The sequence below is a fragment of the Antrostomus carolinensis genome, unplaced genomic scaffold (assembly GCF_000700745.2).
Source record: "Antrostomus carolinensis isolate BGI_N321 unplaced genomic scaffold, ASM70074v2 scaffold8992, whole genome shotgun sequence".
NCBI lineage: Eukaryota > Metazoa > Chordata > Aves > Caprimulgiformes > Caprimulgidae > Antrostomus > Antrostomus carolinensis.
Window position 1 is genome coordinate 74,651 of NW_010301621.1, and position 26,700 is coordinate 101,350.

General features: G+C 38.8%; 1 protein-coding gene across 4 annotated transcripts in view; it reads left to right on the forward strand.

Moving 5' to 3' along the window:
• Positions 1-26,699, forward strand: part of VPS41 (VPS41 subunit of HOPS complex) — a 97,485-nt gene extending 70,786 nt beyond the window's left edge. For all 4 annotated transcript variants that reach the window (XM_010163532.1, XM_029083914.1, XM_029083913.1 and 1 more), the window contains 15 exons: positions 1,369-1,430; positions 2,185-2,266; positions 6,411-6,503; positions 7,008-7,135; positions 8,035-8,179; positions 9,460-9,501; positions 9,631-9,681; positions 10,936-11,073; positions 13,927-13,981; positions 15,083-15,223; positions 16,751-16,887; positions 22,800-22,899; positions 23,647-23,691; positions 24,516-24,595; positions 26,442-26,699. In XM_010163532.1, the coding sequence (XP_010161834.1) occupies positions 1,369-1,430; positions 2,185-2,266; positions 6,411-6,503; positions 7,008-7,135; positions 8,035-8,179; positions 9,460-9,501; positions 9,631-9,681; positions 10,936-11,073; positions 13,927-13,981; positions 15,083-15,223; positions 16,751-16,887; positions 22,800-22,899; positions 23,647-23,691; positions 24,516-24,595; positions 26,442-26,522 (1,380 nt within the window). In that variant the 3' untranslated portion in view covers positions 26,523-26,699. The remainder of the gene's footprint in view (positions 1-1,368; positions 1,431-2,184; positions 2,267-6,410; positions 6,504-7,007; positions 7,136-8,034; positions 8,180-9,459; positions 9,502-9,630; positions 9,682-10,935; positions 11,074-13,926; positions 13,982-15,082; positions 15,224-16,750; positions 16,888-22,799; positions 22,900-23,646; positions 23,692-24,515; positions 24,596-26,441) is intronic.
• The last annotated feature ends 1 nt before the right edge of the window (position 26,700 follows it).

Below are 26,700 nucleotides of genomic sequence, written 5' to 3' on the forward strand. Positions count from 1 at the left end.
TCCAGAAGTTGAATCAAGAGCTGATGGCATGGCATCACATATCACAAAATGTGCATGATTTAGCTTCTTTGTGACCCTTGCAAAAGTTGTAAAGAATTCTTAGTGGAGGTCCTGGCAATACATTAGGACAAAAAAAAAAGGAAAAGAAAAAGAAAAAAGCTTTTCTCTTGATTGCTCTGCTAAGATGAAATTCAGTGGGGGTATGTACAAGCAGAGCTGTTGAGTGTTTGGTCTCTAATGAAAAAGCCATGGAATGTGTTGAGGGAAAAAATGTTGACATCAAGCTCTACGTGAAGGATTAATGGTACAGGGATTTAAAAGCTCTCACTGCCTAGTGGCAATCAGGCCAATGACACCACACTCACACCACCTGACAAGTCTTGGGGATATTTTAAGTTGCAGTGATGATCACTCCCCTTCTGCACCTCTTGAGCAGAATGCAAAGGTCCTAAACAACCACAGATGTACAGCTCCTTTCTTATACTGTCTTCTCTACTCAATGGGGAGCTGGCCCACAGGAGAAAGAGGCTGCCCCAAATCTTCATTCTTGAGATTGGTGATGTTGAAAATAGAAAGGTGGTTGCTACAGTGGAATGAAATCCTAAAATCTGGTCTATGTGCATTTATTTTTTTAAGTTTGTAACAGATTAACAATTGAAGTTGTTCAATACCTCAGTTTGTGTTCTGCCCTATTCAGTACTGTCCTTGATTTTGATCAAAAGTTTTATGTTGTACCTCAGAAGACCTAAATGTGGGGGGTTTTTTGTAAGAAGCAAGGACTTTTTTTTTTTAAACAACTCTCATTTTTGCTGGAAACAATGTGCTTTTAGTGATGTGTTTCTTAAGTTATGCAGTGGGTACACTGGGCTGTGTTGACCTTGACATCAGCATTGGGATTACAGCAGAAAGCATGACTGTTTCACCAAAATTTTAATACATTAAATGCCTACCAAAATAATTTTATAGCTGACCTGTGGGATAAACGCTTGAGAGGGGAATTTAGTGCCTAATAATAGGGAATTCTCTTGCTAAATTCTTGGTAACTTTCCCTTATGGCGCAGCACTAGGATTTATATTCTCAATCAACGGTTTTTTTTTTTGTACCTGCAAACTTTGTGTTGACAGAGAAGGTGTCTCTTACAATGGCTTGTGGTTTTATTTTTGAGATAACTAATGTGGCCTCTGACTGATCAGCTGTGTGGTTTGAGCAGTCCTTAATATGTAGAGGTGGGCCCTATGTCTAAAGGAGAGCTCCACTTAGAGCCTGGTGCTTGACCTGACAATGCTGCATACAGCTGGAATTACAGTTATGGTGGTTTGACTTCCAAACTTTTATAACTAATTCCTTCTTCTTTTTATTCCCTTTAGGACATTGGCTTGGCCTACATAAATCACCTCGTGGAGAAAGGAGAGTATGACCTGGCTGCTCGGTAACGTATTAAAGATTTTCATTGCTGGCTAAAGTGTATCTGTGTGATGAAAAAGCAAAAGGAAATTATTAATTCTGAAGTATTTTGTAATGCTGATTTTTTTTCTGTGTGTTCTGGAGTTTCTGAAGATTCAAACCATCCAGATATGTTACTGCGCCCTATATTTTCTTTACTGTAGTGACTCAAAAGTTACTGTCATCTTTCTGAAGTTTAATTAGAATTGAGACATATATGTGTTTGAAAGTTAACCTTGATTTTTTTAGTCATGCTAGATTTTCAAAGTTGAGGTTTTATTTGAATGTTGAGAAGTTTATTAGTGTGTCATTATATGCAAGACCATCAGAAAATAAATTGTGGTTAGGGGAGTGTAAACAAACTTGTCAAATTTGGGTATTTAAAGATCAGCAGTTACCCAAGGTTTGTGGTTTCATGTATGTCTAAGCATATCTTTTTAAATGCTCAGTTTTACTTAGCTGAGATGTAAAAATTTCACTCATAAAGCTAATATGACCCTAATCAATAAGGTGAATGCATAGTAAGCAGTCAAGTCCTCTTGGATGCAAAGAAATTGTAAGGCCTGAAAGGAGGAGTACCTGGCATACTCTGCTTGAAGCAATGGTCACCAAAATAAGTGACCTTTGAAAGCATCTTGATAGAGAGAAGAAAGGAGACAGGACTCCTTGCAGTAATGCTGTCACATCTGTATTATTCTGTGTACCTACGTTTGTTTTCTTCCCTTTCATCTTCCTTCCAGAAAATGCCAGAAAATTCTTGGCAAAAACACAGAACTCTGGGAATTTGAAGTTTACAAGTTTAAAGAAATAGGTCAGCTTAAGGTAAGTTAATCTGTATCTCTGAACTCAAGTAATTGCCATGCTGTATTTACATACCTGGGCAAAACATGCAGGAAAGGATCACACTTCATGGCACTAGTGTGATAACAGGATGTAACGCTGCCCTCGAAATTCCTGTGCCAGGTCTCTAATTGTACAGTTGTCATTCCCATTGATGTGTATATATTAACAAGCCTCAGAACAGGATTGGAGGCATAACACATCCAGGTACTCAGTGACCTGTTTTTACCTTGTTGACAGCCCACAAGTAAAAAACCCTCCCCCTTTGAAACCTTTACTTTCAAAGATGCTCACAGTTAAATACATCTTTTCCCATTTACTTTTCACTCCCTTCCAGTATGTCCTGAAAAATCCTACCCAAGGATTTATTTTCTTTCCTTTCTTAAGGAAAATAGCCTCTGTGGGTGCCAGCCTCTCCTGAAAATCCAAGTCCCTTGTAACAGAGCCACAGGTTTAAGTGTCAAAGAATAGTTGCCCTGTCCTATGTTTTCCCCGGTCTCAAGCCACCTACCGTAATAGTCCATGTTTAATGGGAGATTCTCAGTTATTAAATTGCCCAGGACATAAGGCTATAGCACTGTCTCTGCCAAACCAGTAGAAACCATTAATGCACACTCCCTTTGGTAACACGTGTACGTTTATTTCTGAATTTTATGTCTTCCTATTGAAGCTCAATGAGCCAAAAAAGCTGTATTATTAACATCTCACAGCATGCAGTCCCTTGCTGGTTTTAAGCTGTTTAATTCTGTTCAAAGAGCCAAAGTGTTTCAGTATTATGGTGTTCAGAAATGTCTGGCTTTTGTTTTAGAGCCATACCAGTGTGAGAAGAGCCTTGCCTTTTCTATGAGTTCTTAATGTCTCAGTGCACTCTTTGTCACCTTTAAAGATGAAAACTCATGTTTCTGTCTCTTTATTTCAATACAATAAAGGACCCTTGAGTGCAAGTACAGGTGAAATTTTGATACAGTGCTTCTTAGTCCTTTGGGGTTTATTTTGTTTTTTAGATGTAAGTGTCTGGAATGGATGTTTTTCTTCTCTCCACTTATGTCATCCAGCAGACTGTAAAATATAAAAATATTTGTGGGTTTGCTGCAAAAACATCTCTGCTAAATTACTGCCTTTCTAAACAGTTGCTTGTTTTCAGCCCTTTCAAAGCAGACTTAGAAAACATTAAGATACTGCCTGTTTACCTTATTCAAGCTGCAGTCCTAGAAGATGCCTTTCTTATTTTACTATTTCAATAGTGTAGAACTTGTGCCAAGTTCCTAAAGATACCTGAATATCATAAAGGATGAACTAAGTTAAGCCAAATCTAAATGAAACTGTTCTTCAGGTGCTTGCAGTCACTTTCATGCTGTTTGAAATTTTTACCTATTTACCCAACCAGTGGGTATTAAACGTGAGAGTGTAACTGGGCTATAACGACTTTAAGCCCTGATGAGGAGGCTCTGAGATTTGGAGACAAAAATGTCTTTCAAAAGGGAATTTTCTGAAAGAATTTGCACTGTGTAGAAGCAGTTGCCTGAAATCTGATTTTTCCAACATAACGTGATTTGCCAAAAACTAAGGTGGCAGTGAAACTAAAGGTTTAAACTTTCCTTCCTTTCCTAATTACTAATTAGTAATACCCCAGTGTCAAAGCCTGTGGAGTGAGTGTCTTGTTTGTTTGTTGTGGGTTTAGTGGGGCTTGGAGTGTTCTGTACTAAAGGTCCTGCTTGGCTACCAGAGGCTGCGTTTTGGTATCTTGACATCTCTCATGTCTTTAGTGAATGTCCTCTAGCAAACCTTGTTATGGCAGTTTCAAGATTTTAGAGCCTTGCAATGATCTGCTCCTCTCCTCTTCCACACTGGTTTGATGGAGTTACGTGCTTGTGCTTGAGTCACTTCAGTGTAAAACCCAATGTCTCGGCTCAAACAGCTGAGGAAGGTGGGTTTGAAGGAAGGTGCCACACTCTGCAAGTGCTGACGGTTGTGGCATGAGGGATTTGCTCCGTTCTGTGGACTCTGCTGTGACAGCAGTGACTTTCAGCAGGGGTGCAGGATGATCAGCTAACATCAGAAATGGTTTAATGGCCAAAACATTGGCTAGAGGACACGTGAAAGACTTTGCCTGACTGTGGTAGGCATAGTTTAGAGCAGCATTATGCAGACAGCCTCTTTCATCTCATGAGTATCCTCTGAGATACTTATATTGAGGTTTGGGCTTATTGGTGAGATGTTTTAGGCTGTCTCATGTCAACTTTTATATGGGCTTTCTTGTGTACACCCCGTCCTTAGACCTGTTGACCAAAATCTGAAAGCAGATCTTAAGAAAAAACAAATAAAATTTTTCTGTGTACAGTATCCTTTTTTATTTAAAGTCACTTTCACCACGTGGTTCAGAAACTGATACAAAGACGTTCTGATTCTGGAGTTTTTCTGTCTGAACCTCCTTCCTTAACTACTGCTTAAAAAAAAATAAAGGAAGATTTTGTGACCTCCAGCATGAGTCTTAATTCATGTTTCTGCCCAAGCTTAAAAATAACCTGGATGCTTCTCAGTCTTTGCTGAGCACAGGGGCCAGACTGCAGGAGGTGGTTGTGCTTTTCCTTCAAAGCAGTGGGACTTGGGGCAGGAGAGGTTCCCTGCCCAAGGCAGCCTGGCCCCAGTGTGACGAGGCAGCTGCCCCACTCCACAGCTCCCTGTGTGGCTGAAAAGCCAAGAGCTGCAGCAAAGCCCGTCAGACAAGGCTCTTCATTTAGCAGGTGGCAGAAAAGTCAAAAGTGGGTTTGAAAACAGCTGTTGGAGAATGTTCTCTGCCTTCCAGGTCTCCAGCTGATGTCCAGCTTGCTTTCTTTATGGTTGGAAGAGGCCTTTTTTATGAGGGCGTCAGGAATATGATTCCCCAGGGCAGCCCTGAGTTAGCTGTTAAATTCTGTGACAGACGGTGGGAGCTGATGTTGGCAGTGCACTGTGTTTCAAAAACTAGCCAAGCTCAAACAGTGCAGGGAGAGAAGAGATCTCCTGTGAGCAATGAACTTTTAATTTTTGCAAAGTCATTAACAGTGCTTTTTTTAATTGATCTTTTATTTTTACCTCCTTTTTCACCTACAGATGGAAGACTTCAATGAAATATGTAACTTGGGCAGTTGTTTTGATTTAAAAGCTAGAAGAATTTATTGTGAATAGTCATTGCTGTCTGTAAAACCGCAAAAAATAGTGATGTAGTGAGATGTTCCTTCTCCTGCTTTGTTCAAGCAACTTTAGTAATAAAATGCTACTGCACCATGTGCCGTTAGTGGGTAACAGCCAACATCTCTGAGTGTTTGGAGGAATTTCATCAGCGTAGGACCTTCAACTACAAACCCCAAAGTCCCAACGCAGCTGGTAGCAGTAGGGATTATTTTGGCAGGCAGTAATAACCTTGGCCTCTAGTTGCATGGAATAATAGTGCTAATAAGCTGAAATTCCAGGTATGAGGTGATTCATGCTGGCAGGTTCTTGTCTCCTGCCTGCCAGAATGCAGTTCCTTAACACCTGCTATAGAGCAACAGATCACACGCCTTCACCTTTCTCCTTGGAGAGATGTATTCTCAAATTAATTTTCATTTGGGTATGTAAAAATAGCTGGTAAAACAGAACTCTTGATAAGATGTAGTGAACTCACAGTAAGTCATAAGTCAAAAGTACACATTTTTCAGCTAATGAATGAATCTTAATAACATTGCTTGTGCCTTTTTACAAGACAGAGTCCAAGGCTGGAGAAAATGGATTTTCAAAACTTTCTTCTTCCGAGGGGTCTTTTGTGGGTTTTATTTTCTAAGTGACTAGCAGTAAATATTCAGACATGTCTAAGTGCCATGGCTGATGCTCCCGTTCTAATGAGTATCTTACCACTATCTTCCTTATGAAAATTGTTTCAGGGAAATAATACAATTCCAATGTGTACAATCCTAAAGCAAATAACTTCAGGAACTGCTTATAGATATGGATATAAAGCACTTCCAGTGTTTACCAAGAGCCATATTTTGTGTGTAGCTTTTGGGTTTTTTTGTTTGTTACACAACAATTCTTTTTTCTATCCTCAATCTACGAGGATGTTACATGTCATTCCCCTTCTAACACTCTGTTCTCTTTGTTCCTATAGGCAATTAGTCGTTACTTGCCCAGACGAGATCCAGTTTTGAAACCTCTGATCTATGAAATGGTCCTGCATGAGTTTTTGGAGAGTGACTACGAGGTACTGCAGCCTGATGTGTCCACACATAGTAGCTATTGCCACCAAAACACCCTCAGCAGTATAGAGCTCTGGTAGCAAATTCTCTATTGTATTCAAATAGATTATCAATGGACAATTCAGTGATCATTAAAAGATTAAAAAGACTAATTTTGGTTAGTTTTTGAGAGAATAAGTAGAATGTTCTTCAGAGCATGCAAATACTGTGAGATTGGTTACTTAGTATAAATACTATTATTTGTAGCTTGTTGAATGTAGCACAAGTGGTTGAGGTGCTGCACGAAGCATACAGCACCTGAAAGAGACCCAGCTTCATGAATCTTAATAACATTGCCCTAAGAAGGAAAAAATCTGTGTTCTGCACTGTGCACGTCTGCGGGCATGTAGAAGTGGCTTCAAGGTGAAGCACAGCAGGTACCATCTCAGAGGCTTAGCCACAGCTTTTATGTTTTGAAATGTTCCTTAGGCAGTTCTTTCCCTTTCTGTTACAATCTCTTATACTTTTAGGGGTTTGCAACCCTGATAAAAGAGTGGCCTGGAGATCTCTACAACAACACGATCATAGTTCAGGCTGTAGTGGATCACCTGAAGAAAGATCCGCAGAACAGGACTTTGCTACGAACGCTTGCAGAATTGTGAGTACTATTTTAATCTCCTATTATAAAAAGTAAGTTTGAAATAGTATAATATAATATCGTTTATAAATATTTATCTAACTCTCTTAACAGAAATATCTGCTTTACTGCAGCCTACAAAGTATTGGCTTTACTGTCCACTCTGCTGACTGCACAGCTTAGCAGTTCTTTCCCTTTAAAAGTGTGCGCTGAGTATGAAAGCAAAGAGTTTAGTAGAAGATGGGATTTGCTACTCCTCTTTCCAAAACAAATAGCTAGCATTCCTCTTTGTGCTATCACAGGAAACCTCCTGTGAAGTGTGTGTTCCAGAATTACCCACAGGAAAATCAAATGGCATTTTTTTTCCCCCTCTATTTAAAAAGTAGTGTATTTAGATTTACTGTGTGGCTGGAAAACATGCCAGAACTGATCTGGTTCTAGGCTACTTTGAGCAGGGATAAAGCTCTTTGGTTTTCTCAGCCTGAATCCCATGTTAAGTTCTTTTCTTACTGCTTCTTAGCAGAAATCAGAGCTACTGCTATTGCCGTGTTACAGTCTGTCCCAAAGTACCAAGAGAACAATGGTTTTTAGCTCTGAAATGAGTTCCAATTAGTTTCCAAAAATAGAAAAGCCTGATGTTTTGTGTGGCTTCCCTATGGTTTGAAAATGGGAAAATGAAAATGCAGAAGACCACAGGTCAGAACACAAATGTGGTGACTGGTATCAACAGAACTGAAATTAATGTTTCCCAGTGTTACTTTCTCTCAACAAAAGTGAATTACCTAGTCATATGCTCATCAAATCAAGTAGCATCCTAGCAAGCTTCACATCCTAGAGTACATTTATATTTTCCTTCATAGGTGATTTTCCTACACTTAGCTATGTCAGATCACATGTATTATAACTTTGTTTTTTATCAGGTATACTTATGACCAGCGCTACGGCCGAGCCCTAGAGATTTACCTAACGCTGAGGCACAAAGATGTCTTCCAGTTGATCCACAAGCACAATCTTTTCAGTTCTATCAGAGACAAAATTGTTCTGCTCATGGATTTTGATTCAGAGGTATGATGATCTTAATGATTTTATATTCATTTTCCACTAGAGATATTTTAACATTAAAAATAAATGAGCTAAAGATAGTGTTGAGGCAGAGAGTGTGTTTGCTGTGTCTGGACACTTTCCAAGATAAGGAAAAGATATTTGCATAGGTGGCAAAATAACTGACCCAAGGATGAACTATTTTCTTCGTGTTTCCATTTGAGTATCACTCAGTGAGACGAGTGCCAGATCCAAGATCATTGTTGTGATTCTCAAGTAGACTTTCACCATGATATTCTTTCTGCGTTTCTAATCAAATAATGCTATTAATAAGCAAAAGAAAGGAAGCAGTGAATTTATTGTGAGATGTATGTTAAATGTACCTGCCACTTTTTTTTTTCTCTGCAGTCCATTAACTTGCTTCTGAAAGTTCACAAGGTTATTAACCTAAATTCCAAAAATCAAGAAGTGTGTGTTTTGTGCTGAATTTATTCTTCTTTCTTCCCAACTGGCTGAAACCTCAGCAAATGAGTTTTGGTATGATCTTTGGGGAAAGAATCCCTATGATCCCTGGGGGGAAACCAAGTAGATCTGCTCTTTCAGTGCAGTGGTTGTCTATGCACTGGAGCTAAACTCTGGAGCCATCTGTGCAAAGTTATCATCTTTGGTATGACCATTCTGAACCACATGAAAAAAAAAAAAAAAGTAGAATTCTTTTTTTATTAGACTAAATTGTATCAAGAATTTGAGGGTTTTTTTTTTTAATTATTATTATTTTTCGGATGTGAAGCAAAGTTTGCTCTTGTAAGAAGAAGCAGAACTGGAACCCTGGTGACCACTCTGCTTTTATGGTCTTGTCTGCTTGTGTTACAGTATCGGTGTGCAGATAGTTTGGAGGAATCCAGTTGTAAGGCAAGTTGGGTTGTGTGTTTCCTATACAGCCATCACCCTGCAGTTCCCTTTTTGCAACGGGACAAATAATATTTGTACATCATTTGGCAGTGGCCTTCTGTGACCTGTGATTCGATGGGCGTACTTCACCCGCAGAAGTGCGTGGTATCGATGGCTATTAGGGTGGAAACTTAGGAGAAGTGTTCTGGAAGCATTCATGATGTGTTCTCCTGGCATGCTGTGCTGTTGGGGAATACTGATCTTATGCAAACTGCTCTCTGAATTACTGTTGCTGAAAAGAACAGCTCTGCAATATCCATCCGATACCCATCAGTGAATAAGTGTGACACTATATAGAGTGTGAGAAAATGTGTGTACCTGTTTCTGAGCCGGTTTCTCTTTCTTCACTTTAGAAAGCAGTGGACATGCTTTTGGATAACGAAGATAAAATTTCTGTGAGTATAACAAGTTCATGGCATAGCAGTCAGATGCTTGCTTGTGTTACCTGTCCTTCTTTCAGTCCTGTAAATGTGATTATCGTCACAGGTTTGCTAATTTGATTTGGGTTTTGGTTTTTTTTTCAGATTGACAGAGTTGTTGAAGAATTAGAAAACAGACCTGAGCTACAGCACGTGGTAAATATTTCTATATTCTGTTGGTTTCAAGTTGAGCTGAATAAACTCTTTGGGGATATCTTTTACAGATGTGGTTATCCTGTCAAAGTGCACGGGACACTGAAATGTCATAAATCATCAGAGCCAAAGCGGCTGCTTTTGCTAGTCCATTTTTTAACATGGCCATAGCATTTTTACAACAGGAAAATAACTTTAAAATATGTACCTGTGAGCAGTTGATAACATAGTGCTTACTTGTTAACATACTATGAGGTACTCCTTATGGCAGTACAGACACTTGTCTTCTCTGGTCAGTTCTTGCTTGTATCCCTCCTCTACACAAAAATGGGGTTGGATGGTGGGTGCAGCTCTGAAGCAAGTTTTGCTGATCCACAGAGACAGTGAGCTGCTTGTCTTTCTAGGGCTGTAACTTCCATACGCTGCAGGATTGTTCTTGTTCATGTAGAATTACAATATCACCGTAAGGCTGGGGCTCCACATTGCTATTCCAAAAGCACTTCCTCCGTTTGAATGTGCTGTCAGTGGAATACCTAATATATAACCGTGGGCTTGGGCCGTATGAGGGAGGGAGGTTTAATTTGCTGCTGTGTACAGGTGGGGCTCAGGGCACTGATCTGGTAGAGAACAGGTTTATGTGTTAGAGATCTGATTATAGGAAGCAGCTCTATGAAGTGTGCAGCCTGCAGCCCGAGAGCTTTGCAAAGACAACTGACTGAGTGACTGTCAGTTTATGGAAGGGATGCATCAGTTTCATAATGTGAAGACTTCTTCCCTTTGAGTAAGAATAACTCTCCAGATTATTCTCAAGGTTTTTCTGTGCTTATCTAGGGAGAAGGAGCATTGTTTCAGTGTCTGTAGCTTGACATACTTTGGCCAACACATTTCATGTGGTAAAAATTTAATCTATAGTTAATCTGTAATGGTCAAGCACATCTAGATAACCAAAATGCTTCCTTCAACATACTTGTCCAAAGTTTTCTCTAAGATCCAAATCCAGTAGTTTCACTGAAGGTTAAAGGACAGTTTCTTAACTGTTGCTGAAAACCTGTTTTCTAGAGCTGGTTTTGGAGATTGCTGTGATGAGGGTACTTGAGAAAAATATAAAATCAGTCTTTTGCATCAGGAGATAATCTCTGTGCCTTTTAGTATGTGTTAGCACATTGCAGAGGAAATGAAGGGGAGTTTTTTATTAGCAGAGAATAAATAATACCGCCTGAGTGGTTTTGAGTTCTGATTATCTCTTTTGATTCCTAGTATTTGCACAAGCTTTTCAAGAGAGACCACCATAAAGGCCAACGATATCATGAGAAACAGATCAGCCTTTATGCAGAATACGACCGTCCAAATTTACTGCCATTCCTCAGAGACAGCACGCACTGTCCCCTAGAAAAGGTAAGGCCCCCAAAATCCAAACGCAGGTCCTCCTCGATTGTCATGCCTGTAGCGTTTGAATTTGTGACTGTGTCTGGTACTGCCCTCTACTGCTAAAAGGAGGGATCCTTTGAGTTTGTGACCATCACCTGCAGAAGTCTGTGGTTTGCAGAGCTGGCTGACAGCTGAGACCTTCCTCTCTTAGCTCACAGGAATCACTGAGGATTTTTAATGCAGAGGTTCTGAATTCACACTTGATGCATACCTACAGCGTATCTACACATCACTGCCTGGCCTGACTGGAGAGCCAGTTATGGTTCCAAGAAATCTACAATCATTTTGCCAAATCTAGGACTAACCAGTGTTAGAGATCTTGAAAAATGAGTAGCTGCAACTGGATTTTTTTCTAGCTTTGTATTCTAAGGTCCTAAGTTGCTTTGAAATAATACACACAATATAATAGTCACTGAACTAGCAAAACTACAAGTAGTTTGTCTTTGTACTTCTGCTAGTAGAGTTTTGAGGTGTTACAGAGTACTATGTTTCAAACTTCTTTAACTTCTTTACATTTTCTCTCCTTGCTCTTTCTTATCAAATTAAAAAAAAAAAAAAACATAAATAAAGGTCAATCTTGGGGTTTTTTTCACCCCCCAGCTTGAATTAAAATGAATTCAATGGAAATGTAAGTTTTCTTCTTTAGTTGGGTCAGTATTTTCTTATTTGTATTTGTTGCTGTTAAAGGCTGAGCAGAGCTGGATGCGGCTGTAATGATGACACCAGCAGAATACTTTTAAATGTAGTATTGAATATTGCATTTTACATGGTTGACATTCTAAAGAGAACCAGTGCTGTTCCTGGAACCTCTCTGTTTTGGCCTGCTTTTGTCAGCTTTACTGTGCAGCACCAAGAAACACTGGAAAATAAGGTTGCAGGCTTGATTTTTGTTGAAACTGTCACACAACACTAGGTTGTGATCTCTCAGTGATCTTTTCAGGCAGTGAGCCTGGGAGGTTTCCTGACAGAGACTTTTGTCTACAGTGTTGGTTTATTTGTTTTTAACTTTCTGATTCTTTCTTGGTTTATTTATAAACTTTACCTGCACTTTTTCTTTTGGTGCAAAATAGTTTTGGTTATTGCAGATCCAGCCACCTATCTTCAGTGATGGGTGGTACAGAAGAGAGCTGTGTGTAAATGGTACAAGCATGTTGCTGGCACAGCTTTGCTGAAGTTATGGGCTGTGAACAGGAATATGTCAGAGAACCTTTTGCAGGTGTGGTGCAATAATCACCAAAGTGTCATTCTAACCTTATGTTAAATTGTTGATATGTTTCAGTAAGAAACTGAGGAATAGAGGAAAGATATCAATACTTTATAAAACTTAGTTGAATTTACTGTCAACACTAATTCTGTAATTAAACTTCTTACCATACATATCGTAAAGTAACACTCTGCCACATACATATCTTTGTTCTAAGGAAATAAAAAGGGGACTGAAAATTTGCCAGTTACCAATATTTTCAAGTCCTGTTAAACAGATTCCAGTGCAGTGTTTAAATTGCGCAAAAAAAAAAAAAAATATATATTAAAAAAAAAAATATATATATATATTTGAAAAAATTAATGCTTATTATTGCTTTAGAGAAATTCTAAGCTTAGCAGGAGCAGGAAGAAATGATTCTTGATCTTTAAAAGTAAGCCACTTTTATTGAAGTGCAGTTTAGCCAATGTTTTATAAAATGAACTGAAAGAGAAGTATCCATGTTCCCCGTTTTCCTCTAGAGGGAGCATGACGGTCAATAAACGTGCAGCATCCAGAAATACTGAATACCTGGTACTTTATAGTTTAACTTTTTAAGTGGAGAGATAAAAAGGCTGTCAGCTGTGTTTATAACTTATTTGGTATTATTCATACTTCCCCTGAAGTATCTGGTTGGTAATTCACTTACCCCTACCCTGAGGTTCATTGTCCATATCTCTAATCTTTGTAGTAACCCATCTGAAATAATTTGTGAATGGAAAGAAAAGTTAATTCCTACCTACATCTTTAGCTGTAGTTCCATCTTCTGCATTTATCATTTTGATTTCCAAGTGTGAAAGTCTTTACTGGTGAACGTTTGTCTTCACAGGAACACCATTAATCTTGATCTTCCTTTCTGCTTGCAAATTGGAAATAGACCTGGCATTGTTTGTTGCATAGCAGCCCCGACAATTTTCTGTTACTAAAAACTTGTTGGTAATCTTGACAATTGTGCTCAGTGTTTGTCAGCTACAAGCAGATTCAGTAACTGCTTGTGATATTGGGTCTCTAAACCAAATTTATAAGAAATGCTTCCTCTTTATTCTTTCATACTTGGGTTGGATTATTTTTGTATTGTCTTCTTGGAGGTCACAAATTTGGAGGGCACTCTCTGCCTCCCAAAACCATTCTGGTTACCTTAAGGAGATCTACAGGCTTTTGTTATGAATAAATGTCAAGTAGACCTCCATCACCAAGTAGACTTGGTGAGTCCACCCCCAGGAAGCAAGTCTTGACAGCAGATAACCTTAATGCTTTTGGATTAACAAACTTTTGGGAGCAGAAGAAAGAAGTTGTCAGTAGATTTAAAGGTAGAGATTGTCATCATCCAGACTGAAATACCTGTCCTGTCCCCAGATTTATTTAATCTTCTTGAAAAATTAAAAAATGCCATGGAGTTTCTCCTTTTAATTAATGCCAGAGGACCTGACAGTGCATATTAAGGGAGATGTCAAAAGGAGTAACGCAACTTCATGGAAAAGTATCTTTAAGCCTCTTGCAGCATTTGTGATCAATAAAATATAATGTTACATGGTTCCCTGTATTCACTTTTCCTCGTCCCTTCCTTTAAATTCAAGGCTCTTGAGATCTGCCAGCAGAGGAACTTTGTAGAAGAGACAGTCTATCTCCTGAGTAAGTAACACTCAGTGTAATAAATTACAACACACTTTAATCTTGTCACAGTTTATACAGTGAAAATGTATGTACAATATTGTTTAACGCTTTCCCAGAGACAGAGTTGGTATAGAGGCAGTAGGACCAAATAACATGATTTAGAAAATGAAATAAAGCACTGGAGTATTCATATGATGTCTTAACTCCATATATTGTGTTATTGTGTTTCTGATTTGATGTTTTTCTTGGGGCTTGAAGGTGTTGGGGGCTATGGGGAACAGGCTGGGGCGGGGTGGTATTTTTTGAGTGGTATTTCTCCAAGTGAAGAGTCATACTGTCAGTTTGAAGAGAGGGGAGAAATAAAACATTTTTTTTTCTATTCTGAATATATCTCAGAAGCTTAATATTATCTTTTGCTGAGGTGGAAGATTTGCTTATATTGCCTCTTTTTTTTTTCCACTTTTTTAATAAAATCAATTGTAAATTAACTCCCCCAGCAGGACAAAGAATACCTCCAAATGGGAGGCATTGTAAGACTAAGATATTTTTATGTATGTTTACATATTAGTCATAAACAAAATGGAAAGTGTTTTTTTAATTAGTCGTCGTTTTAGTAAGGAAAATGTTTTGTGGACCACTTGAGAGCAGAGTAGGATTTACTCATAAATTTACTTAAAGAATATTTCAGTGTTTCTACTATTTCTTCCTCCTCTTCTCATTTTCCATGGCTGTAAACTGTGCTATAGTTACTGCAAATTCAGAGTATCCATATGGGCTCTTAAAGAGGGTGTTTGATGTCATTGTTTACGTGCATATGCATACACACACTCCCCCTTACGTTAGATGCTGCTGCAGTTCAGAACCCCTAATATGACCCAACACATCCTAAAGGAAGGTGCCAGGTCCTAGTCCAGCAAAGTGCTCCCAGCCCTTGTTCTGTTCAGGTTTTACTGATCGCTCTGGGATTTGCATTCCTACATCAGATTAGATTAAATCTGGTCTGGGTGGAATTAGTTTGAGACAACTTCACACTTAGAAAATTAATATTGAAAGGGCTTCTTAAAGCACTGAGCATTGCTAAGCACTTAGGATTTATAATCTCTTATGTCTTCCTTCTAGGCAGAATGGGTAATAGCCGCAGTGCCTTGAAGATGATCATGGAAGAGTTGCGAGATGTAGATAAAGCTATTGAATTTGCCAAAGAGCAAGATGATGGAGAACTTTGGGAAGACCTCATTTTATATTCTATCGACAAACCACGTAAGCAGGAGTGTTTCTCAGAAGCCTTGCATGTGTATTTCGTTTTTTGTGGGATGCTATTGCAGTAAAAGGATTGAATTATCCCTGTGCATGTTAGAGAAAGTCTTTATGGATGGCCAGGGAGGTGTTCTGGTTTGTGGAGCACAACGTTTCTGTCCTACTGTGCATAACAACTTCAGTAAGGCAGCATGTGGGCATGCTACAGAATGAATACTTAGGGATTTAACATTTGACTAAGCTCTGCATAGTTAGATCCTTAATGACAAATTAAGGGGAGAATGGTGCTTTTAATTTGGCAGAATGAGGCTTTATTTTTAGACAGCCTCAAAACACAGTCTGCGGGCTCGATGAGGATATTGTGTAGTGTGTTTACTGCAGCTGCTTCCCTTTGAAATTTTGAAAATGAAGAACCTTTCTGCCCCTCAGTGGAACAGCTAATTTGTTTTGTTTCTGTGGTACAAAGGTAAGATCTGTAGTAATGAGTGTATTTTGCCTTTCATCCATTACATGAATAGCTACTCAAGTTTAAAGCTTAAATGGAATCAGAAACTGTCAGAATCTCATAAGCAACATTAGTTTTGTTTGGGAGGTAGGTTCAGAGGAGTTCATATGACTGAGAAAATAGAGAATTATTTTAACTATCTACTCCATTAGGTTTGCAACCTCTTCTGGGGCTTTAAATCAAGGCTTTAAAGTCTCTCTTGGGATCTCTTTTCCAAAGGAATGTCTTGTAGAATCAGTGTCAGAATATATACCTTTTCATCTCCTGACCACTAATTCCAACAGGAAGAAGCAACCAAAATCTGTTTTTCCTTTAGAAGAATGACATTCTCAAGTTAGCCAGACTTAAATGCAGCTCATCACTAGAAGTGATGCTACAATCCATGGCATCTGCAGAGCAGAAGAGATTCATAGCATTATAGAATTCTCTCAGTTCCAGCTGCCCATATGCAGAGCAACTCCAGTGATATTCCTCAGTTTTGGGGGTTGAAGAAAAAGCATAGCCTTGAAGTTTATCCTTCTAGTGTTCTGTTTAGCCAGGTGCAATTTAAAAAGCAAAAGACTTCTTTTGTGTCACTCTCACCAATATTTAGAGACATGCGTGAGTTAGGTTAAGTGCTTGAAAATTTGTTATTAAATTCTGGAACTGGAAATGGAATAGTCACATATTGTAGTTAATTTTCTGGCTCTGTTTTCTTAAGTGCCCTTTGTATTGAATTGAAATGCATTATTTACTTGTGGCTTTGTGCTGGATCCTCTGTTACCCCTTTTCTGCATACCCTAGAAGTTCTGTGAATTGCCAGACTGTATCTTCCTTGTCTCATCCAAAGCCCTGTATTTGAGTAAATACAGCTGCAGGAGATATATGAAGGCTGTATATAAAAAAAAAAGGCTTAGTGTTATCTCTTAGTAGAGAAGAACTGTCATAGAATCAGCCAAAGCCTGTAGCTTGTCACCAAAGCATCTTTAAAATTGGGTATTTTGCTGGATTTTTTTCTTAATTTCTTTACCTCCTGGTTTTCACAGCTTTCATTACTGGTTTATTGAACAATATTGGAACCCACGTGGATCCCATTCTTTTGATCCACCGCATTAAGGAAGGCATGGAGATTCCTAACTTGAGAGACTCGCTAGTGAAAATTCTTCAGGACTACAACTTGCAGGTAAACACTGCATTTTGTCTCTGATATTCATTTTCAGAGAGACAGCAAAACAGCTTTGCTGCTGAACAGCACAAGAAATGGCTGCCACGAAGGTTTGTTCATTTTGCTGGACATTTGTCACTGACACTGTGGATTGTTACAAAACTATGTCCAAAAGGGTAGAAATTTGTCAAGACGAATAGTTTTTTGTGTTGATGCCTTCTAGCACTTCAAAATCTCTCCCATGCTGTCATAAGCCTGTTGGGTAAGTAGAACTGGAAGGATCTTGGGTGATTGGGACTATTTTATACTGCCTGACTGTCCAGTACTGGAAAGTCTCATGACCAGTACTTTTCATTCTGCTTCATATATGAGGAGGCAGAATTCAACCTCACTAAAACATTCACCAGGTGTTAGAGCTGTCTGGTAAGTGTCATACTAGCTAAAGGAAGATGAACTTCTGAAATAAAATTCTTGTTTCTTGCACAGAATGTGTTGATGTCTGTGTTTAAAAAAAATAGGACTGCTGGTTGGACTATGGGAGTCCTTATCCCGGTGTAATTATACAGATATGTGCAGTTCCACTGCATGACTGGTTTCTGGTGTGCGTTTGTGAGAGCTTACAAGAAGCATACCATCATTCCATCTTCCTGAAAGTAACAGAGAGTTGCATTGTGTACTTCAAACCTCTGCTACCAAAGGAAACCCAAACTTAAGGTCTCTGTGACCCCGCTCTGCACCTTTCTACTGAGAGATACAAGAATATAGGGCAGTTTGAATGCCTCCAGTGTGACTGTGCTGAGCTCATGGAAACGGAGCCCAGAAAGCAGCTGAAACTCCAATTTTCTGAACCTCATAAACATTTGTTTCCCATCTGCTATTAGTCTGTGGACATCTCTAGCAAATAAATAGCTGGGCTTCATGGTTTTCAGTAAGGTCACGGTTGGTCTCTTAGCAGGCCGGATAAAGCCTGTATCTGCTAGAGCCTTCAATGATGTCAGAAGGCCTTTTAAAAATGCAGGGTTTAAGCCTTTCCAGGGCTTTTCCCTTATTTTATTATCATCCAGGCTTTAGATTATGACTTTCACTACTTCAAAGAAGCTTTTGTGCATCTCTTGTTCTCCTGACACTCATTATGTGCAAGGAACTACCCCAGATAAACAGATACATGTTGGCCTATAATTCATGTTGTAACATTACTTCCAGTTTTTAATTGATTTCATGAGATACTAATATCCTTCCAAAATTATACTGGCTAAATAGCATGCTGCCTGTAAACAGTTGCATGTTAATCTTGCTGCTGGCAGCACCCTGCGGCTTGTGCTGCTGATCCTTCTGTTCCTGCGTTCTGTTGAAATCAAACTGCAATTTTTGGTGTGTCTGCAGACAGACTGAGGAAGCACTTGTGTGCGTAGCTGCAGCTTTACACGTATGCAAAGTGTATCGCGTGGCTTCAGACAAAGCTGATGACATTGTGTGGTCACGTTTTGGGGAGGGAAGAATCATTTTTTCTTCAAGTACCTTTTAACGAAATTACTTTGGGATTAAAAGGATGTATTAAACCTTCAGAGTGATATCGAAAATGATTTGCTGTTAGCATTGAAATGCTTCATGGATTTCAAATTAATTCATTTTGAAGTAGATTTGGATAGCTCTAGGGCTAAAATGTAGCTCTCCTAGGAATCAGAGAAATTAGGGAAGCTTAATGTCATTTGTGCTTGGCTTGCTTGTATGATAGTAAAACAACATAGCCAAAAAAAGAGGGACTGTTTTTCTTCAGAGAAATATAAGCTATAGCTTAAAATAGTTCCTGAAGTGTTACAGGCAATGTAAAGCACACCATTTGCGAGCAGATGGGGTGTCTACACTGAAATTTAGATGTGATCGAGCTCTTGCACGCTCAGTTCAGTAGCCTTAGATTGGCAAGTTCAGTTTTTTAGAGCAAGTCTGTTTCTGCTTTCAGCGTGTGCTTCGGGACGTGGCTGGGGCTGCAAGTTAAACCCTAAGTGGCCTCATGGCTGAGGGCAGTGCTGCCCTAGCTTCATCGTTAGTGCTGCCTCATTAACTGTTTTAAAGACTAGTGTGATGCCTGGTTACACCTTCACATCATGTTGTGTAGCTTCACAGTGAGAAGTCCATGTCCTCTCCTCTGGCCTGGCACAACTCTTTGGATTTGGTAAAAACTTCCTCATCTGTATCACCTAACATATACCAGACATTTTCAACTCATAGAGCAATCCAGATTTAATTGACTAGGACTTTCTGTCATTTCATCTCTTCAGATCTCGAGCTCTGTATGCATTTAAACTTTATTATTCCCATTTTCAAAGGCAAAAACCAAAATCTTGTGCCAAGATCTACAGCAGAGGCTTGCAGGTGAGGTTAGAACCTGTTGTGTGGCTTACAAGTCACTGCCTAAAACAAAAACTGTATTGATCTTTTCATAACATTGGCTCCACAAAAGGTATTACGGTTGTGCTGTTATATTGTTTAATTGTGGCCTCCTTTTGCAAGCCCTGTTTTATGCTTATGTAAGTATGTAGATGCAAATTTCCTATTATGCTCCTAAATTTCCACAGCAATAAACTTTACATTCATTGTGATTTGAAATATGGGTAGGAGCTTCCCCATGTTTCGTCAGTCTGTAGGTGCAGAGGACTGGGGAGGGGGGGAATATTGGAATTAGCAAAACCAAATTGGCATTTGGATGTGCCAATGGGATATTCCACATCATATAACATCTTGCTCACAATATTAATGAGGGTCTCTAGAGCTCTTGCTCTTCTGGGATTGCAATTTCAGTTTCAGGATTGTCCCTCCTCCAGGTTTGTTATCCAGGAACAAGCTGGGCTTGATTGGCGGGTGGTGAGCAATTGCACTGTGCATCACTCACTTCCATATTTTATTATTACTGTTATTACCATCATTATTATTTTCAGTTTTATTTTCTTTCAATTATTAAATTATTTTTATCTCAACCTACAAGTTTCCTCACCCTTACTCCTCCAATTCTCTCCCCTGTTCCCTGGGGTGGGGAGAGTGAGCGAGCAGCTCACTGTGTGATGTTTGGCTGCCAGAGAAGTTAAACCACCACAGTTCATGACAGAGGTTAAGGACTAATAGACCTTGATGGTCATCTAATGACCACTGTTTGGAACAGCGTCTGGAAAAATGGTTGGGTTTTGCTCCTGAACACGAAGAAGCTGCTGCTCAGACACCTTGGAGGCACTACGGGGCAGGTGGCAGCTTGTGCAGAGGGACATCTGCCTTTTGGTTGTAGACTAAAAAGAATGGTTTTAATTGTGGTTGTGACACAATTTGGAAGTATTTGATTAACTGGCTTTTAGAAACGTGGACTTGTTTGAGAGCTAAGCTGAACCGAGGCCTGAATGTATTCCCAGTGCTTTGAGTGTGCCCTTCAAATTAACTGCACACTGCAGTGTTTTCCTTTAATGATAATGTTAGGCTTTTGTAAATCAGAACTTTTAAAATTAAATAGAATTAAATAGAAAATAAAATAAAATGAAATATGGCTTCTGATTTCAGTTATATAGTAGCATCTTCCCTAATATAGTCAGAAAACGAACTAGAATTCTTTTTTGCAATAAATATTTTGGTTTCAGAAGTTTTTATTAATTTGGTAAAAAAGCATTATATCTGCTTAAAACTTCTTTCTCTGGCTGTGAAATGCTGTCCTGCTTGTGCTTACAATCGTGCTTTTAAAGGGTTAAAAAGTTCAGCTTTGTAAGAGTTTCTTACGTAGGTAGCATCCTCTTTAAGTCCTATTTTATCACCAGAAAATGGTTTCATCAGAGTTTTGCTTGATGTCAGGTTTACCTAGTTTAACCTAATCTTAGGTTCTATACTTCTCCCTCCTTTTAATATAAAGAAGTTAATTCAAACATTCTTTCTCCCACCGTTTCACCTCCAAATTCCCTCTCCTGCTTCTCTTTCTATAACTCTTAAATAACAATTATCCATCTCGTCTTTGAGCTCTTCAAATCTGTTTCTGCAGAAGAGATTTATTACCTTGAGATTTGTAATATTACATTCTTCATGGTGACTTTTCTTTTTAAATAACACTAGTTGTGTTCCACTTCTAGCAAAATAAGGTCTGACAGTCATTGAATGTGGTAGGGAAAAAGATCTTAGTGGAGTGTAAATAATGAGGGGATGATAGTGCATGTGTTCTATAAGATATTGCTGTCACTTATGGGTTTTAAGGCATCAGATAGCATTGAGGTTTTCCAATGACCTAATGAAGTCTACTGTTTCCCTCTGTTATTTTCTTTTTTAAATGAAGTTTTCCTATAGGCACATTGTGTGTTAAGTAGAAAATAGTAAATCATGCTTCCTTCTTCCCTTTGTATCTCTGTTCCACCCCCATCTCATTTAACATGCTTGCTTTGTTCCTTTTCCTCAAACACGGGATTTTTCATCTGCTTATGCTGAGTGCAGGTAGCAGAGACTCCAGTATAGAGCCAAGACCTCACCCGCTCCAAGTTATTTACTTATCTCTGGGATTTAGAACAATTTAGCAATTTAAATTGCTGATTGAGAATATTTGGAATCGGGCAAGCACTCGTTCTGAAAGAGTCTCACCCAATTGTCCTTGCAAAAAGTTTCTTGTAACTTTTTCAGAGCTAGTGACACTTTTCTATATTTAAAATGCAATTTACCATTCTCTACCCTTGGATAAAGCTGGAAGAGGAAAGACAAACTCAGTGCCTGAGGTCATCGCAGATCAAAATTAATTTTTTAAGTGTTTGTCTCATATTGCTGCATTCAGTTTCTGGTGATGTGAAATGTTTTATAGCTCAGTGTGTCTAATACTGAAGAATGTCCTTTACCCACTGACATGCCCTGTTTGAAGTGCTTAGTGTTCTTCAATTTTAATTTTGTTAACGTATTTCAAATTTGCAGTCTTAACTGCGTCTCATCCTTGGCAGTGTGTCCTTATTACTTCCCAGTGTGTATGTGAGAAGATAGGGTTTTGGACAGTGTTCACCTGGCTGTAAAATCTGTTATATTTCCTTTTAGGTATTTGCATTAGCTGTATCTTGGACTATTTTAGAACTCCATGTGTCCTGTAGTGAAAATAATCAGGAGAAAGGAATGGGCGTTCCCTCTTTATACCACTTTTTTGGCAAGGTGCTTCAGCTTAACATTGATTGTGAGCTTTTTTGAAAGCACTTTTCAGAGAAATTGTCTTGGAAAACAAATTTCCAAACATGAGTTCAGGGAGAGGAATTAAAATTCCACAAGACTTAGTTGGGTTTGTCATATTTTCATACTTGCTTCATTAAGTGTTGTGAAACAAGGCTCTCTAATTTTGATGCCCTTGATTCCTTTTTGTGTTTCACAACATTGTCAGGCAATGACATGTCAATCTAGAGAAAAGTTTTAAAAAGTATGAAGGGGGCTGAGACTTTTGCTAAAGAGGAACAAACTCTGGACCTTTGATTGACTGGATGAACATTTAATACTTCTTACTAGTAGGAAATATATTTGACCAAAATAAATTTTGAATTGCTGTGTTTAGAAAGGTTTTATGATTATCAGATTCCTTTCCTAAAGAAGACAGGAAAGATATGGGCAGAAGTTTTGAAATGGTTTGGAAACCAATTGTGAGGAGCACTGTGAAAATCCCTCTCCATTGTATTTGTTTAAGACAAGCTCATAGGAAGAAGATAATTTATTACTATAATATATTTGTAAAGGATTTGATTATTTTTTTTTTTTTAAATATTGTGGGATTTTCATTTAGATAGAGGTGGTGGTAACAGGAGGTTCCTCCTTTAGAATAGCTTGAAAAGCCTCAAACATTCCCCACACTGTCTTTGGTAGCAGAAGCGCAGTGGAGACTTGCTAAGAGAGTTGATCTGCCCATCCTGTCCAACAGCCGCTGCGTTTTGTGTTCTTTGCACCAACAGATCTTGCTGCGGGAAGGCTGCAAAAAGATACTTGTCGCCGATTCTCTCTCTTTATTGAAGAAAATGCATCGAACTCAGATGAAGGGTGTTCTAGTAGATGGTGAGTACAGAGGAAACAATGGTGGCTTCAAGATTTTGAAGTCTTTTACTTGGTTGATCGAGTGTAGTAGGATAAGAGCTGCTTTCCCCTTTGCAAAGGAACTACTTGTATCTCATAAACTACAAGACCCAGCATACAGCTTATTCTCTTGATCAATCCCTGCATAGCCAGTAACATCTTATGTCCTCACAGTTTGTCTATAAAGGTAAAAATTCTGTTCAGTGCCAGTGGGGATAGTCAGATAATCATCTGCAACCAGAGCAAAAGCTACAAGATATTTTTCAGAAGTAACTGAAAATACTTTGCAGTGTGCTAATGCTGCGTGTGAGCAGTGCTGTAATTCACACCAGCTGAGTGCTAATACCAAGAGGCAAAAGCTGACAGAAGGACAGAGGATCAGTCAGAGCTGCTGCTACAAAGTGCTGCAGAGATCTTGGGCACCCATCCAATGCTCCTTTTTTTCAGCACTGTAGAGGCACAAGGCAAACTGATCCTAAACAGCCTCACTCCTGCACTTCTGCCATCATCAGAATCAGAAGAGCTAAACATTTCTCATGCTGTTAATAGAAATGCTGCTTCCCTGTTGCTCTTCAATTTTTAATAGACTCTGTGAGGCATCTTCAGTAATTACTCTAAGACCAAGTTCCCTTTCTGTAATAGCAGTATGTTCACCCCTGCTTTATGAAAATGTAAACATGGAGTTCGTTAACAAAGCTGTGACCGATTTGGTTTGGTTTGTTTTTCCAGAAGAGAATATCTGTGAATCATGCCTGTCTCCAATACTTCCTTCAGGTAGGATGCTTTTCTAGAAGAGAATGATGTTGCCTGGTTTTAGATTTATTTTTTTTTTAAAGGAACTACTGTTTCTTTTAGCCAACAGAAATGTGTAGTAGGCTCCCTTGGTAATCACTGTAAACTTCAGTCTCCTGTGCAAAGCTTGCTTGTGAGTTCTGACATGGGAGTGGAATCTAATTTGAACTTTGCAGTAAACCCAGATTTTCTTTCTTATTCATTTTTGACTCCCTTATTTTCTGTTTTGAAATACATCGAACGCAAAGCAACTTTTAATTCCATCAACATACGTGTTCCCAAAGATTATTAGAACCACAGAACTAAGCTCTTGCCACCAAATCTTTTCCAACTGTTGGATGATGTAGACTGAACTTGTAGATGATAGTTTTATGGAATATACTTTTTGTCCGAGTGGTGGAAAACGCTTGGCTTCAGTCACTGCTCTCGTATTTGAAACAACTTACAACAGACTGTAGTTTTAACATGTCTAAAGTTAGTTTTGAAACTAGGAATTCAGGATATTACTTTGAAGATGTACCTTCTGCAACTGTAGTTCACACATACCAATATAGTCCTTGGGCACCTTAAGAAGAAATAGTTTTCCTAGGAGAATATCTGTCATGATATCTTCCAACAAGAATACATAAGACAAAAACTGTTACTCTCTGTTTTTTATGGATGAGCCAGAATAATTAGGAAGTTAATCTTTGAGATGTTACTTGATGTTTCTCTGTGTATAATGGAATACAGGCATATACTGCTGCAGCCACTGAACCATTTGTTTCCTTGCCCTGTTGTAATGAATTTATTTTTCTCTTTCCCAGATGCATCCAAGTCCTTCAACGTGGTGGTGTTCCACTGCAGACACATGTTTCACAAAGAGTGCCTCCCAGTGTCTAACACTGTAAGGAATTAGCTGAATCTCTCCCACACCTTTACCAAAGATAAAAGGACAAATTATTTCCTTTTGTCAACTGTGGAGAGGGGCGTGGGTCTATCAGGAATTATAATATAATTACAGTAATCACTTGTGATGATACTCCATAGTATGTGACTAAGAAAAGGGAGTTTAGAGCCACTGCAACTAAAGTTCATCCAATTTGGAATTCTGCTGCTGCTGTTTGAGAAGTATTTTATCACTTTCTGCCACCTGAATATGCAATGCAGCTTTGAGACACGCAGGGAATACGACACGTTTGATTTTTTTGATTAATTATTTTTCATTGCAGTTCTCACTTTAAGTAGGTTTAATTAAAGACAAGAGTAAAGGTGTTTTCTCAAGTGAGAAATTATTCTGACTTGAAAGAAAAAAAACAGCCCTCATTTCAGAGTGAATATTTAAATATCTTTGTAATCATCTTGATGCTCAGAACATGTTTTTTTTCCCAAGGAAATTTTTTTTCAGTGAAAACAAACTAAAAAGGTATCTTCTAGATATAACCACTTTTGAATTTAGGAATGAAAACATCAGAATGGTAACAAAATCACAAAGAAAATGGAATTTAAGCTTTTCTCATTCTGTATCTGTCTCTGAAAATGAACATCTAGTGAAAAAATAACTTTGGTGACTCAATTAATCTGCAAGTAACCAAGCCAGGTGCTTGTAGCCGTATGGTACAGCATGTCCACTTAAATACAGTATGAAAATCTTAATGAATTAGATCATTTGCATGAGAAAGCCCAACAACTAGTAAATATTTATTCAAACAATATTTACCACAAACGTTATTATTTGAGAAATAATATAAAATTTATCTATTGTTCTCAGTTTCCTGGGACAGGTGACTTGTCAGATGGGATTTTTAAATGTGACATGGATATTCCATGATGTATATTCTATAGTGTGTATGAATACCCAGGTATCTGCATTTTATCTGAGCCAAATTCTCCACTGCTATAGTATTTCTCGGCCTTGGGTCATCAGTTGTGTTGCTGATGTTTGGTTACTGGTGACATACTGAAAGGAATGGATGCATAAAGCGTTTGCACAGAGCTAAACACGGGAGTAACAATAAACACCTGTTTGATAACAAATGGTCAGTATCCAGGCCATATTCTCAGCTGTTGGAAATCTGTGCAGCACTGTCCAAAGAGAACTAAAGGCAGTTAAGAATTAAGGGCAGTTAATGACAAAACAAGGGGAAATGGGTTTAAACTGAAAGAGGGGAGGTTTAGATTAGATATTAGGAAGAAGTTCTTCACTGTGAGGGTAGTGAGACACTGGAACAGGTTGCCCAAGGAAGTTGTGGCTGCTCCTCCCTGGAAGTGTTCAAGGCCAGGTTGGACGAGGCTTTGAGCAACCTGGTCAAGTGGAAGGTGTCCCTGCTGATGGCAGGCGGGTTGGAACTGGATGAGCTTTAAGGTCCCTTCCAATCCTAACCATTCTATGATTCTATGAACTGTGACTAAGACATCCAGTGGTCAGTAGAGCCCACCAGGTGACTTTCTTCTTTACCTATGAAGATAATACTTTTGACTCTGTATTTGTTCATTTCTGTTGTGGAGGAAACTTGACCTTACTCTCCTGGAGGGTGGTGGTTATGCACATGGAGCGAGTGGTGAGGTGTACAACCCTCCAACTCCAGAACAGCTTGCTTTATTGTGTTCTACGTTGCCTTCCTACACCTATCCATGAATATGCTGATAGCAAACAGCCTGGCTGTGAGGCATCAGCCCTTCTCATTCATCTTCCCACATTCTAATGTGGCTACATTTCTCTAAGAGATTCCTCTTTTCTTTTTAATTTCTAGGTATCTTCTGTCCAGTTCTGCAACATATGCAGTGCCAAACACCGAGGGCCAGGAAGCGCCATCCTGGAGATGAAGAAATAGCAGTCCCTTAGTTCTGCACGTCAGTCTGTGACACCAGCTCTGTTAGGACCACGCAGAGCCACTGTAGTTTGTGTCAGTTATTTCTGTATATAATGCTGATTGTGATTTAAAACTAGTTCCTTTAAGTTATCCAGCTTACTGAACATTTTTGGGAAAGAGAAATGTGACAATCTTTCCC